At 52.5% G+C, this 13,902-nt stretch overlaps 1 protein-coding gene across 1 annotated transcript; it reads left to right on the top strand.

Annotated features, from left to right (window-relative positions):
- The first annotated feature begins 1,562 nt into the window (after positions 1-1,562).
- Positions 1,563-13,655, top strand: ZNF623 (zinc finger protein 623). The gene is made up of 2 exons (XM_030303656.1): positions 1,563-1,629; positions 9,887-13,655. The coding sequence occupies exon 2, from the start codon at positions 9,964-9,966 to the stop codon at positions 11,473-11,475; it is 1,512 nt and encodes a 503-aa protein (XP_030159516.1). The 5' UTR covers positions 1,563-1,629; positions 9,887-9,963; the 3' UTR covers positions 11,476-13,655.
- Positions 13,656-13,902: the final 247 nt, after the last annotated feature.

The raw sequence follows: 13,902 nt of genomic DNA, 5'->3' as shown, positions 1-13,902 counted from the left end.
GAGAAATAAAGGCAATATGTTTGCAGTACACGTGGCAGGCAAATGATTTGTAGCCACCCTAAAAAGCTACTAGTCGCAAGGAAAGAGACAAGCTCAGTGGAAAAGCGGGCCAAGGTCATTTTAGTCCGTTAACAAGAGGCTCAAATGGCTAATAAGCACGAAGGATTGGCCTGACTAGCAAATCAGTCGGTTCACCGAAGCAGCTGGAGGGGTGAGACCTGGGGGGAGGAGTGCAGGGGAGCATTGGGAGGATGGAGATGTTCTGTCTGGATCGTGGAGGTCACGTAGGAGGATACATTTGGCAGAGCTATTTATCACATGTATTCATTAAAAACAAATGTATCTGCTGCTAAATTAGGTCTCACTGAATTTGAGAACAAAAACCAGGATGCTGCTTTTCACCCCTTAGATCGGCCGATTTCAGGCCAGATAAGGGTTGGTGAAGCTGCAGGGAACGGAGTCTCCCACTGCGATAGACGGAGCGAAAGTTAGGACAGCCACTGAAAAGCCAATGTGGCAACACGCTAACACTAAAATCTGCACATTTGGATCCCGTTTCTAGACCTGTCGCCTAGAGAAATCCTTGCTCAGACACGGAAATACCGTACGCGGATGTGCTCTCTTCCATCACTCGCAGCAAAGAGTAGAAAACACACGGAACGTTCATCAATAAGGAGGGGTGGGGAGCAGCGTAGACACACGGCGGAATGCAGTGGCAGTGGGTGGACCAGACCCACTGTGTGTGTTAACATGGGGTGATTTTAAAACAATGCCGAGTAAAAGCAGCCAGCTGCACAATGACTGGCACGCCTGTTCCGTGAGTGCTCAAAACGCACGCACATAGCGATACCAACAACTGTGCTCCTGCCGCGCCCGCCCACACTTTCCAGCGGCTCCCGGGACTGGCAGGAGATATGCTCCTGGCTCCTGCGCGCTCCTAACGCTGAGCTCCATTCGCTATCAGGGGTCCTCTGCACCCCCAGCAGGCGGGGCAGGAGCGCCCGCGGCACCGCCGTGGCTTCGGTAGTTCCCGACCGGCCCGCCGCCGCCACGTGGCCCGGCCCGGCCGTTCGACACCGGCTCTTCCGGGGGGGAGTTGCGGGGGCCGATCCCGCGAGACCGTGTCCGGAGGCTACTTGTGCCCCCGCAGCACGAGCCACACAGCCAGGTAAGAGCGCGGCCCCGGCTGCTGCGGCTTCCGTCTCCACCGGTAAGGGCCTTGCGGCGCCGCGGCCGTCGGCTCTCACCACCACCGGCTGCCACCGAGCGGCCGCGAAGAGAGGCCCCGGGCTCCGCCCGCTGGAGGCGGGACCCGCGCTCCACCCGGCGCCGACGCCAGCGTTTTCAGCTCGCCGGCAACGAAATCCCTTGCGCGCATCTACGCTCGGGAACGGGCGGCACTAGGGGTGCGGGAGCGCGGGGGCCGGACACCGGCCTCGTCTCGGCGGCGACGCGCGCACTCACACGCGCCCGGGCGGAAGTGCGCACCAGCGAGAGTCCGTCAGCCCCGCTGCACCTAGAGCGGCCCCGGAAGTTCTCGGGGCTGGGCCTCGGCCAACTTCCGGCCGCGGCGTGCGGGCGGCGCTGCGGGCTTTGTCGGCGGGCCGTGCTTTTACCGCTGGTCGCCGGGTGAGTGGGTCGTGTCCGGCGGGGGACGGGCGCGGGGGCGGTGGGGTCCGCCAGGCCGGCAGGTGTCGTGGGCGCCGCGCTCGGCTCTGGGCGCGGCCCGCCCCGCGCGGAGTCCCGGAGCCGGGGCTTCGGTGAGCCCGCCTCCGAGCAGCCGTCGCGGCCTCCCCCGCGCGGCTGCCGGGGCCGCACCTTCTCTCCCTGGGGGCCGTCATGGGAGCAGATATTCGGGTCCCAGGCCGTGGAGCCTCCAGCTTAAGCGCCTTGCGCCGCAGTGCTCAAGTCGGCTAGCTCCTCCGGGGTGACCTGGGGGAGGAGGTGAGGGCTGCAGGTAGCGCTGCTGTTGGCGCTCTCGGCCTGTCCCCTCTCTCTGGGGCCTCTGTGCTGGTGGGGGTGCAGAGCCAGCACCCCGTGCCCTGGCGGGGGTAGGGTGCAGAGGGAATTGGGCCTGAAGAATTCTCTGGCGTGGAGAAGTGGTTGGCTGCGCTGTTCTAGCTCTTTCCTAAGGGTTCCCATCCCTCTAGAAGTCTTTATCAATCCCAGTGGCTGACTGCTGATGTCAGGAACGGTTTACCCTCGCCCCCTCCGTCCCCCCCTCGGAGACTGGTTACTTCACGGTGTCGAGATCCTCGGCCGGGAGCACGCCTGAGGTTTCCCAGGAATGTTAGCGGGAGGCAGGCTTGGAACTCAGCAAGTTTGTGTGTAGAGGTTGTGCTCATAATCGCTCTTTGGCATGTCTTTTTTCCCCGTGAGCCAGTCCCAGTGAATGATAGAGATAAGTGTCTCTTGCCCGCATGGGATCCGAGATCCTCATCTAACCTAGTCTTCAGGTGATAGCTTGCTCCCTGTCCACAGATACGGAACCTTTGACCTTGTTAGAGATGTAGTATCGTAACTGTGTTCACGACGCCAAGAACCACAGAATCTCTCTTAAGGGAGACGTGGAGAAAAATTAGGGGGAGGGATTGCTCTGTTTTTTCACAAGCCTGCACACGCAGCCCCGGCCTCTCCTGAAGTGATGGGGATGGATGGCTGACTCCTGGAAAGGTCTTGGGGGTGATGTGGAGACAGGACGGAGCTGAAAAGGCCCAGACAACAATCGTGAGCCACAGATGGAAGGGGCGGTGGGGGAAGCAGCTGACTCAGAGCGGGGCAGTGCCATCGAAGCGGTTCAGGGAGCCGTCAGGCATGTCCACTGCCGCCTCAGGTCGTGGAAGGTGACCGGCGTAAGGTCACTGGACTTGTCAGGAGAGGAGAAGGCCGTCAGTATCCTTGGGCAGAGCCCGGGGAGCAGGAACCAGAGGACTGTGGGGTGGGGTGGGGAGGAGGGGACAGCAGCTAGTTTGGCCTGAAGCCAGTCACCTGCCTGGACCTCCTGGGTAGTTGTGAGGCGAACACGAGGAAACTAGAAACAAGACACCTTGCGGAGTGACCGGCACGTACCAGCGTCTCCGTTTCCTTCCCAATTACAGAGGCGCAGGTTCTCCAGGAGCTGTGCTTCGTGTCTCAGTCAGGTGCCCCTTGCTCCCGTTATTACCAGTGGTGAAGCTCGGGCAGCGTAGTGCTTCCTTTCTTTAGGCTGTAAGCCGCAGACAGCGACTCTGGGAGCCTGTGAGCCCAGGGCCACGGGACCCTTGACCAGTGCCTGCCTCAGTGCCCCTCTCTTTCCACCCCAGGGCCGTTTGGGATTGCTCCAGGTTCCTGCTCCAGGTTAAGATCCCACTTCTTTTCCAGCTCCAAGGGTTTTCCCTTCTCTCTCAACGTCAAGTGTGTATTTGCACGTGTTACATTTTACCCGGCAGATTCTATGTGTTCTAACAGAAGGGTGGGCCATGTTAGCTCAGTGTGTTGTGGGGTCAAAAGCATGCTGTATTTTTACTTCCTTTTGTTCATTTCACTCAGGTTTCTTTAAGTGAAAGTGTACCAGTGTAATTTTGCTTGAATTCACAGGAAAACAGCTAAGCAGAAACCGAAAGAAGGCTGATTTTCAGATAAATGTTTATTCAAAGCAAGGTTTAGCTCTCTGATGTTAAGAAAAAAATATGAGGGGCACCTGGGTGGCTCAGGTCATGATCTCACGGTTTGTGAGTTTGAGCCCCTTGTCAGGCTCTATGCTGACAGCTCAGAGCCTGCTTGGGATTATCTCTGTCCCTCCCTCTCTCTCTGCCCTCCCCCCTGGCAGGCACACTCGTGCTCGCACTCTCTTAAAAATGAACGTTAAGGGGCGCCTGGGTGGCGCAGTCGGTTAAGCGTCCGACTTCAGCCAGGTCACGATCTCACGGTCCGGGAGTTCGAGCCCCGCGTCAGGCTCTGGGCTGATGGCTCGGAGCCTGGAGCCTGTTTCCAATTCTGTGTCTCCCTCTCTCTCTGCCCCTCCCCCGTTCATGCTCTGTCTCTCTCTGTCCCAAAAATAAATAAACGTTGAAAAAAAAAAATAAACGTTAAAAAAATTCTGAAGACCATTAAAAATCACTTTTTTTTTTAATGTTTATTTCTGAGACAGAGACAGAGCATGAGTGGGGGAGGGGCAGAGAGAGAGGGAGACACAGAATCCGAAGCAGGCTCCAGGCTCGGAGCTGTCAGCACACAGCCTGATGCAGGGCTCGAACTCACTAACTGTGAGATAACCTGAGCCAAAGTCGGACGCTTAACCAACTGAGCCACCCAGGTGCCCCCCCCTTTTTTTTTAATAAAAAAAAATTTTTTTTTGAAACGTTTTTATTTTTGAGAGAGAGAGAGCTTGAGCGTGGGAGGGGCACAGAGAGAGGGAGGGACAGATCCGAAGTGGTTCCAGGCTCTCAGCTGTCATCACAGGGTCCCAGGCAAGGCAAAAAACACATTTTTAAAGCTGTTTTCTCGTAGACAGATGAAAGCGTGTTTGCAGGGAGTCCAACAGTCCTTTTAAGCATAAAAATCAGAGGACGTTACTTTCAAGACAAATAAAACCCCAACATTTCACTGCCACCTTTGTTAATTAGGATAAGTAAGACTTAATCTATAAGCTTACTTCTGTAATACTCATTCCACGTGATCCAAGCAAAGCATCCCGTAACGGCGACAGATAACACTTGGGAAAAAACATCTTTTGCGTTAGGGACATGGGCGCTGGAGGAAGACAGATCGAGATTTGAACCTCAATGCTGCCTCTTACTAGTTTAGTGACCTTGGGCAATGGACTTTCTCCCTTAGCCTCTGCTTCCTCATCTGTAAACTAGAGGAAATACCCAGGGAACGCCTGCCTCATAAGGCTTGGAGCAGCGCGTGAGACAGTGGGAGTCAGGTGCTCGGCACTGCGCCTGGTGGGGCTCGAGGGGCCCTAATAAATAGGGCCCCTCCTCCCCTTCTGAGCTCTGAACCAATGAGGCATTTGAGCCCACTGCCGCCTTCCCACTGGCAGAGGCTGGGCCGGAGCAACAGTCAGACTGTGGCGCCCTCTGCCGGGAAGCCCTGGCGGCTCAGAGGGGAGGGGCCGGCCGGGCCGAGCCAGCCGCCTGCTCTGCCGCAGCCCTCGGATCCTGCCGACTCCCTCCATCTCTGGGGGGCAGACAGCCCCAGGCAGGTGGGCACAATTCCTCAGGGAACGTGCTTCCTCGGGACACCAGGGGCGCAGCTTGGCACCCCGGGGGCACGGGGACGGATGTGCCTTTCGTGTCTGATCCGAATAGGGATTCAGTCACTGCCTACGGTGGTGAGACCCTTCAGAGAACGAGGTGACATCTGTGTGGATGGACTGGAGCGTCGCAGGATATGTTGTGAATGGGACGGTTGCAGATGGTGAATGTGCTGTGATTCCGTTCTTATTTTTGAAAATCGTGTGTGCCTGAGTGAGTGGGTATGTTTTTGCACAAGTGCACGGCCTTTGTGCAAGCAAAGCGTGAGCGAATGCGTATAACCAGAACAGCTAACGGGGGCAATCTGTTGAATTGGTGGGGGTTTTTACTGTGTCTATGTCGTCTACACTTTATTATTTGAAATACTCTTACGGTGTGTGTCTTATGTTTGCGGTGGCTAAGAATTAAAAGGATGCAAAAGTAGAACAGGATGTAAAACTGAGCCGTATGGTCCTGATTTCATAAAAATACTAGTGCAGAAAAAATACCAGAGAGAAAATGCTAACTGGTAATCTTAGGTTTAAAGGTCATTTTATTTTTCTGTTTTCAGTCTTTGCATTGTCTCCGTTTTCTCAGTTGGCATAATTTATCTCATACCTTTAAAAACTAACTAGTTGAAAGTAATTTTTATAAGCAGGAGCAAGATATTTTTAAATCATGTTAGTGAGTTGGCTCAGGAGAACACGGTCAGTGAGCGCCAGCAGGCCGGCCTCGCGTGGCCCAGGTCCGCGCTGTGCCGAGCGGCGCTGCTCCGGGGAACCGTGTTGGCAGACCTCACGCAGACATAGCGCCTGACACAGACTTGTGCTCAGCTCCTTGTCCTCAGCGCCGGTTACTGGTATGTGGGCTCAGTGTCTTTTTCATCATTGGGAGCACCGCGTCTGAGTTCGGGTTGTTTGTTAGCGTTACTTAGGCGTTATTCAAGGTGCCATAACAGAGATTCAAAAAACTTGACTTCTCGTTCCGTTTCACCTACCTAGGCGGCTCCGGCCCTCAAGGCCTCTGGGAGCCTGGCTGCTTTGCCACATCCACGTGTCACCATGGGTGGAGGTAGGGACCCCGCACACATCCGTTCCCTTCCCGTGTCGTTGGCTGGAACCTGACCTCGGGACTCTACCGAGTGCAGTCGTTTGCTGGGCGGCCACGTGCCCGCTCAGATGTTAGGTGGGAAGCAGGGATGCTGGGCAGTCTTCGGTCCGCCATAGCTTACCCTCTCCCCCACTGCTCTTTGTCCCACACGCCAGTCACTTCCTCTGGCCCAGACGGGCGGGGTGGCTTTCTTCACCAGGCGCCAGCGCGGTCGTTTGTACTCAAAACTCACGCGAGTCCTGGCCTCCCTGAATGCTACGCCTGCACGGGTTCCCAATGGAATCTGCAAACGTGTCCTGAACAGGCGGCCACCGAAGCAGTTCTAGGACCCGTGAGCCAGCAGTCCCACTCCTGGGTGTATACCCGGCAGAAGCGACCTGCATCTACGGGAGTGTTTACCGCAGCTTTAATCGTCGTCCAGACCACAGACACCTGAGGCGTTCGTGAGACGTGGAGAAGTGAATGGTGACCTGTTCGTGCAGCGGTATGCTGCGTGTCACTGGAGAGCGTGAGCTGTCGTTGCCTGTGAAAGTGGTGATGACTTTCACGGGCGTGGTACTGAGCCAAAGCAGATACGTTTCTGGGGGAGCGATGGAAATGTTCTGGAAGTAGACAGTGGTGGTGGTTTTGCCATCTGAGGAATATTCTAAAAAACACTTGCTTGTGCACTTCAGGATGGTGAGTTTAGGGGTGCATAGGTGGCCCAGTCAGTTAAGTGTCCAACTCTGGATTTCCCCTCAGTCGTGATTTCATGGTTCGTGGGATCGAACCCTGCATCAGGCCCTGCGCTGACAGCAAAGAGCCCGCTTGGGCTTCTCTCGCCTCCCCAACTTGTGCGCGTGCGCACTCTTGTGCTGTTTCTCAAAATAACACGTTTAAGATTGTGAGTTTTAACTCAAAAAAATGGGTGTGTGTCGAATAAAAAGCAGACACAAACACGTATGATTCCATTTAAATGAAATGTCATGTTTGTATTTTTTCATTTTTAAGTAAACTCTGTGCCCAGCGTCAGGCTTGAACTCACGTGCCCAAGGTCAAGAGTTGCAGGCTCTGCTGACTGAGCCGTTAAATGGGCAGAGTTCTCCTTTACTTACAGAAGTGGTTGCCCTTGGAGGGGGAGCCTTTGGGAAGACAGAAATGTTCTGTGTTGGCCTGGTGTTGTTAAACGGGTGTCGCAGGGAGTTCGTCGAGATGTGTGCGCTTTGTACAAGTTGCGGTTCGCGTCAAAGAGAAAATCGTGTTGAAAGGACGCCCTTCCTGGGCCAGAGAGCACGTGTTGCCTGGTCGCTCACTCTCCTTCCGCTCCTGTTCCACCCTGCCCCCAGCTTCGCCCTCAGAGGCGGGTCCTTGTCCTTGATGGCCACGTTGCAAATGGGTCTGGAGGGCATCCCTTCACAGGTTTGCGCAGCAAGGTCTGCTTCCCGCTGGTGCAGATTTGGGACGAGAAGTGATTGTTTGGGGCCACCTTGGATGGAGCTCCCTGGAAGTGGACTTACTGTGTGGAGTTCTCAGGTGATACATCTGTGAGAAGGGCTGGATCAGGCGGTGGGGCTGAAACTGAGGCTGCGGCCATTCCCAGTGGAGCTGTGGGTTGGGACCACACTTCAGGTGCCCCAGATGGAGACAAGGACACACACTCTGGGTTCCTGTGATTGGCCGAGCATTGGCTGTGGTGTGGTAGGCGTCTGAGACGGCCGTCCAAGATCCCTGGCCCCTAAGGTACACGCACCGCCTCCCAGCTGCCTTGGAGGGATTTTGCGGTTGTATTTAAGGTCCTGAGTCAGCTGGTGTAAGGTGGGGAGGCTCTCGAGGTGGACTGACCTAGTCATGCATGCCCTTGGAAAGTAGTTTTCTACAGCTGGTGGCAGAAAAGAAGTCAGGGGTTCTATGCACTGTTGCTGCCTGAAAGATTCAGGTGTCCCTGGGGGCTGACAGCAGCTTTCAGCTGACAGTTGGCAAGGACTCAGGGAAAGTCCTGTGGTTGTAAGGAACTGATTTCTACTGGCATCTGAATGAGTTTGGAAACAGGTTTCCCAGCACTTCGAGATGTGACCTCAGCCTGGCTGACACCTTTTGTGGCCCTGAACCGGGGTCTCAGTCACTCTGGGCTGCGCTCTGACCTTCAGAGGTGTGAGATGTCAGATGTGCCGTCTTGTGCTGTGTTTGTGGTGCATTGTCACAAGTGACGGACAACTAAGAGTGGGCCTTCAAAGGGAGGGTTGTGACTTGTGGCGAGGCAGAGTCCTGCCTACAGTTGGTTCCCAGTGTGAGACTTTCAAAGCTGGGGATGGGAGTGGGCATGGCACCCTGGCACCCCTGACTGCACAAGCTTTCCCACAGCAACAGACCAGCGGGACGCAGAGCTCCATGTAGGCCATCAGCACCCTGTGCCCCTGCATCCCCTTCCAGTTCTTACCCTCTCCCTAAAGGTCATCAGGTTCTTAGTTCCCCACACGGATCACTTTTGTCTGTTGTTTTTCTTTAACTTGATGTAAACAGAACCCTACAGTACGAACTCTCTTGTGATGAGCTCCTTCTGCTGAACATTGCATCTTGAGATTCATCTTTGCTTTTGTATTTAGCAGGTTTCTTTCATTGCGTATTATTCCCTTGTGGGAGTACCCCTCAGTCTATCCATCTCTCTGTTGGTTATTTTGGAGGTTATGAATGGTGCTGCTGTGAACATTCCAGCTCTAGACTTGGGCAGGGGAGGCTTGGTGTCATTGAGTGGATGAGAGGGGTGGGTTTTAGTGCCCAGGTAGTGCCCAGGATCAAGGGCAGTGTGACCATATAAGAAGGGAGGGCCTGATGTGGGTATAGACAGGTAGGCTGGTAGATGCAGTTGGAGAAAGTTGACATTCTCATCTCATTGCTTCTGTCTTACTGAAATAAGCAAGGGCATCAGCTGAGCGGGAGGAGGGGGGGTATTGGACATTTGAGAAGAGAGGACAAAAGGGGTGGTCTTGTAGGAGAATGAGGAAAGTAGAGATTGCTGGTGGCTCTCAGGGCCCTGGTAGGCAAGGGGTTGTAAATGTACAGAGAGCTCAGTTGGTGTAGATGCAGACGCAGAACAGGAAGCAAGTGGAATTTAACCCACGTCGGGATTTTCCCACGAAAGTGTGGTAGAGGAGGGGCAGGGAGAGTTAGGACTAATATGCAAGAAGATGGTTATAAAATATGACCAAAGATAAACACGGTACCATAGACCATGTGATCTAAGCTGGGTACAGAGGAAAGGGAGGACAGTGAAGGGGTGGCAAGGTCGATACATTTGTTTCTTTGGAAATATGTCTTAATTTTTTAATGGATCCAAGCCACATCCCTCCCCATTAGTCTGTCCCCAGAGTTGGGTGTTGGAGGTGGAACCCCAGAGAAGCCTTCTCAAGTGGGTGAGGCAGGCGGCTGAGATGCATGCTGGGATGTCCGCATGTTGGGTGGGGAGTGTGAGCAGGGGAAACATTCCTCCCTCCCACTCTTTGGATGTGTGTTATCGTCCACTGCTCCAGCAGATTCCTGTCTGTTGATAAAGGGAAAAGATGATCTTTTCTCCTTTATTTCAGATTCTGACCTAGGAACTTGTGACAAAGAAGGTGACTCTGGAGCCCGAATTTCTGAGGATGGAAATCTGCCTAAGACAATGTCAGAAACACTCACAGTGATGGAGCCCCCTGCCACTGAGTCTCAGACACTCCCCGAACCCGGATTAGGGGAGCTGTTAGGAAACCCAGAAGGGCAGAACCTGCGGAGCTGTCCCCCTCAGGAGGGAGGTTTCAGGCAGGTGACAGTTACCCACTGGAAGATCCAAGCAGGAGAGACAGCTCGGGTGGGCAGTAAATCAGGAGAAAGCCCAGTTCTGAGCTCAAACCTCCTCCTCCTCCAGAGAGAGCTTGTGGAACGGGAAGCCCACCAGTGTGAGACTTGCGGCCAGACCTTCCCATTTAACTCAGACCTTGTAGGACATCAGATTGCTCATTCTGGGGAGAAATCTTGCAGGTGTGAGGAGTGTGGGAAAAGCTTCAGCCAGAGCTCCCACCTTGCTGAGCATCAGAGAGCTCACACTGGAGAAAGACTCTATGTGTGCAACATGTGTGGGAAGGACTTCATTCACTACGCAGAACTCGCTGAGCACCAGAGGGCACATGTGGGAGGAAAGCCGTTCCGATGCGTGCAGTGTGGGAGAGCCTTCCATCACAGCTCAGACCTCGTTCGGCACCAGCGAGTTCACACCCGGGAGAGGCCTTTCGAATGTAAGGAGTGTGGGAAAGGCTTCAGTCAGAGCTCCTTGCTTATTCGCCATCAGAGAATTCACACAGGAGAAAGACCCTATGAATGTAACGAATGTGGCAAGTCCTTCATTAGGAGCTCAAGCCTTATTCGACATTATCAGATCCACACAGAGGTGAAACAGTATGAATGTAAGGAGTGTGGGAAGGCTTTCCGTCATCGCTCAGACCTCATTGAACATCAGAGAATTCACACTGGAGAGAGGCCCTTTGAATGTAACGAGTGTGGGAAAGCCTTCATTCGAAGCTCAAAGCTTATTCAGCATCAGCGAATCCATACTGGGGAAAGGCCTTATGTATGCAATGAGTGTGGGAAGCGTTTCAGCCAGACGTCAAACTTTACTCAGCATCAGAGAATTCACACTGGAGAGAAACTCTATGAATGTAATGAATGTGGGAAAGCTTTCTTTCTGAGTTCGTACCTTATTCGACACCAGAAAATCCACACTGGAGAGAGAGTGTATGAATGTAAGGAATGTGGGAAAGCCTTTCTCCAGAAAGCCCATCTCACTGAACATCAGAAAATCCACACTGGGGATAGGCCCTTTGAATGTAAGGACTGTGGGAAAGCTTTCATTCAGAGCTCCAAACTGCTTCTACATCAGATTATTCATACTGGAGAGAAGCCCTATGTATGTAGTTATTGTGGGAAAGGCTTTATTCAGAGGTCAAACTTCCTTCAACACCAGAAAATTCATACTGAAGAGAAACTCTATGAATGTAGTCAGTATGGGAAAGATTTCAGCTCGACCCCAAACTTTAAAAATAATCAAAGTGTTCACCAGGAGGGACTTCCCTTGAATAAGACCACCATACATTTGGGTGAGAAATCTGCAGGTCACGGGGAATGTACAGCTGACTTATAAAATAGCCATTCTCCAACTCAGTGGGTGATGTTTAGAAGGGAGCGGCACGAGTTCACATGATTCCGTTCATGTGACTTGGGATGTGTCAGCATTTTCCAAAGTCTTAGGCAGGGCTGCTTTCAGAGTGGGCTGTCCCCTACTGCCGTGCAGCGGCGCTGGGCTGCTGTCCTCAGCTAGGAATGTGTGACCTCAGGAGAGCCACGAGACTGCACAAGTGACTCTGGGCTGGAACAGTGCTGGGGGAGGAGCTAGGTCTCAGAGAAGGTTCTGTATTTTATTGCACAATTACAGGTCACCCCCGAGTTAAAGCCTTTTTAAGGCAGAATTCTGAATCTAATCTCAATACTTAAGAGAATATTACACAGTAAATTTTGATCTGTTAAAAAGGCAAGTTGAGAAAGATCTTTCTTCTTTAAAACCACAAATTGGCTCCCTGTTGTCCTTAGGATACTTCCCAAGCTCCCACTCCTGCTTTCTAAGACCTTTTTGCTTCCTGAAGTTGCATCCACTGCGTAACCACCTGCCACGTGATTGGTGTTGTGGCAACGCTAACTGGTCGACGCTCCCACTTAGCCAAGCTGCTCCTCGTCTTTGTCCTTGTTTGAATGCTCCCTGCCCCACACCTGACTGACTCCTCGGGTATCGTGTCAGGCTCAGCCAGCTACTCTCCCTCTGTGCTTGTGTTGCTGGGAGCACTTCTGTTACTGCTCTTTGTTCTATCAAAGTTACGTTGTTTATCTACTGTCTCTTTCCTCCTTACCCTATTGGTTCCTTAAGGACGTGACCATAGCTGACTGACTTACGTGTCCCTGTATCTGGTGCAGGACAATAAAGAGCACACCCCACATCTGTGTGTGATTGGCACCTCTCTTGCTTTGTCCTTTCTATACTGCTGTGTTTGAAGTTTTTGGTTCTTGTTTCGTAACAGCATCATTTACTGGTCTACAGGAAGTATCTTGTCTCTCAGCCCTGTTGATATCTTCTGCTTGTACTCAGAAGTTGTAAGCAACAGCTAGTGTAAGACCAGCACACCTCATATTTATTGCCTTTCGAGCTCACCCTCGACTTGTCCACTTGGTTTTGGGGAGTGCTGTCTTCGCTTGGTTGCCTGTGTATCTTTCTGATTCATCGCTTCTGGTCTCTCCACCTGCTTTCTGGCTCACTTTGTCATTTATTTGAAAATGTAGTGATTTAGAAGGACCAGTGCCGAACCCTAGGAAAACAGATGAAGCTGTTCAGTCTGCTGGGGAAGACAGATCACACACAGCGTTAAGTGCTGAAGTAGAAGTCCCCGGTTGTGTAGGACACAGGTAAGGAGGGGACTAGTTGGGCACGGAGGGTCTGGGACAGCTTCACAGAAGAGGTGATGCCGGGACTGAAAGAACCGTGGCAGCTCGAGAAAGAGAGTGACCTGGAGAGGACCCTGCAGGACAGGGAGGTGGTGGACTCCCCTTTGACAGCTTTCGCGGCACGGTAGTTAACAGCGCAGAACTTGACGGTTGTTTGCCTCTGAATTTCTTTTCTCTGACGTGAACCAAAACGACCGGTTTTGAAATGACATAAACCAATTTTGTTTTGCCTGTGAGGGCAGATTTTGAGTTCTTAAATTCCAGCAACCCTAGAAGCCTCCAGGGGTAAGTGATCAAGAGGGGCATACAGCGCTGCATCTGCTGGAAAACTCCTCATCACTAGAGATGTTTCACGTGGTACAGAAGAGAGAGTACCGGACCACTCGAGTAACCTTTGGTGAGGTCCAGTTTGCATCCAGTAAAACGCCTATTTAAAGTGTACAGAGTTTTGAGAAACCGTATACCTGTGTAACCACCGTTAGAATAAAGAAAAATAACATTTTTATCACACGGCATTGTTCCCTCTGGCCCTTTCCCAGTTAATCCTACCTTAGTCCCAAGTAACCGCTTTCCGTCAGCGTGGATTAGTTTTGCTTGTTGTAGGGCTTCACATTAAAAGGACCCGAACAGTATATAATACCGCGTGTCTTCACCTCTTTCGCTTTAGCATGTTTTAAGGACTCAACCGAGTAGTTATGTGTTTCGGTATCTCTCTGCTGAGTAGTGTTCCGTTGTATGGACAAACCATTTGTTCTCATCCACGTGTTGATAGAAATTTGGGTTTCCAGATTTCTTACGAATAAAACTGCTATGAGCATTTGTGTAAAAGTATTTATTTGGAAATGCCTCTTTATTTCTCTTCAGTGAATGCCTAGGAATTTACTTTCTGAGTTGTAAGTGTGTTTTTAACTTTATTTATTTTTATTTATTTATTTAATGTGTATTTTTGAGAGAGAGAGAGAGAGAGACAGAGCGTGAGTGGGGGAGGGTCAGAGAGAGGGAGACACAGCTCCACGCGGGCTCCAGGCCCTGAGCTGTCAGCACAGAGCCCGACGCGGGGCTCAAACTCATGAACCGT

The sequence above is a fragment of the Lynx canadensis genome, chromosome F2 (assembly GCF_007474595.2).
Source record: "Lynx canadensis isolate LIC74 chromosome F2, mLynCan4.pri.v2, whole genome shotgun sequence".
NCBI classification, from domain to species: Eukaryota; Metazoa; Chordata; class Mammalia; order Carnivora; family Felidae; genus Lynx; species Lynx canadensis.
This window is presented reverse-complemented; position numbering and strand designations above follow the sequence as displayed.

Excerpts from the sequence above, each read along its gene's own strand:
- ZNF623 (XM_030303656.1), top strand. The coding sequence starts at position 9,964 with ATGTCAGAAACACTCACAGTGATGGAGCCCCCTGCCACTGAGTCTCAG.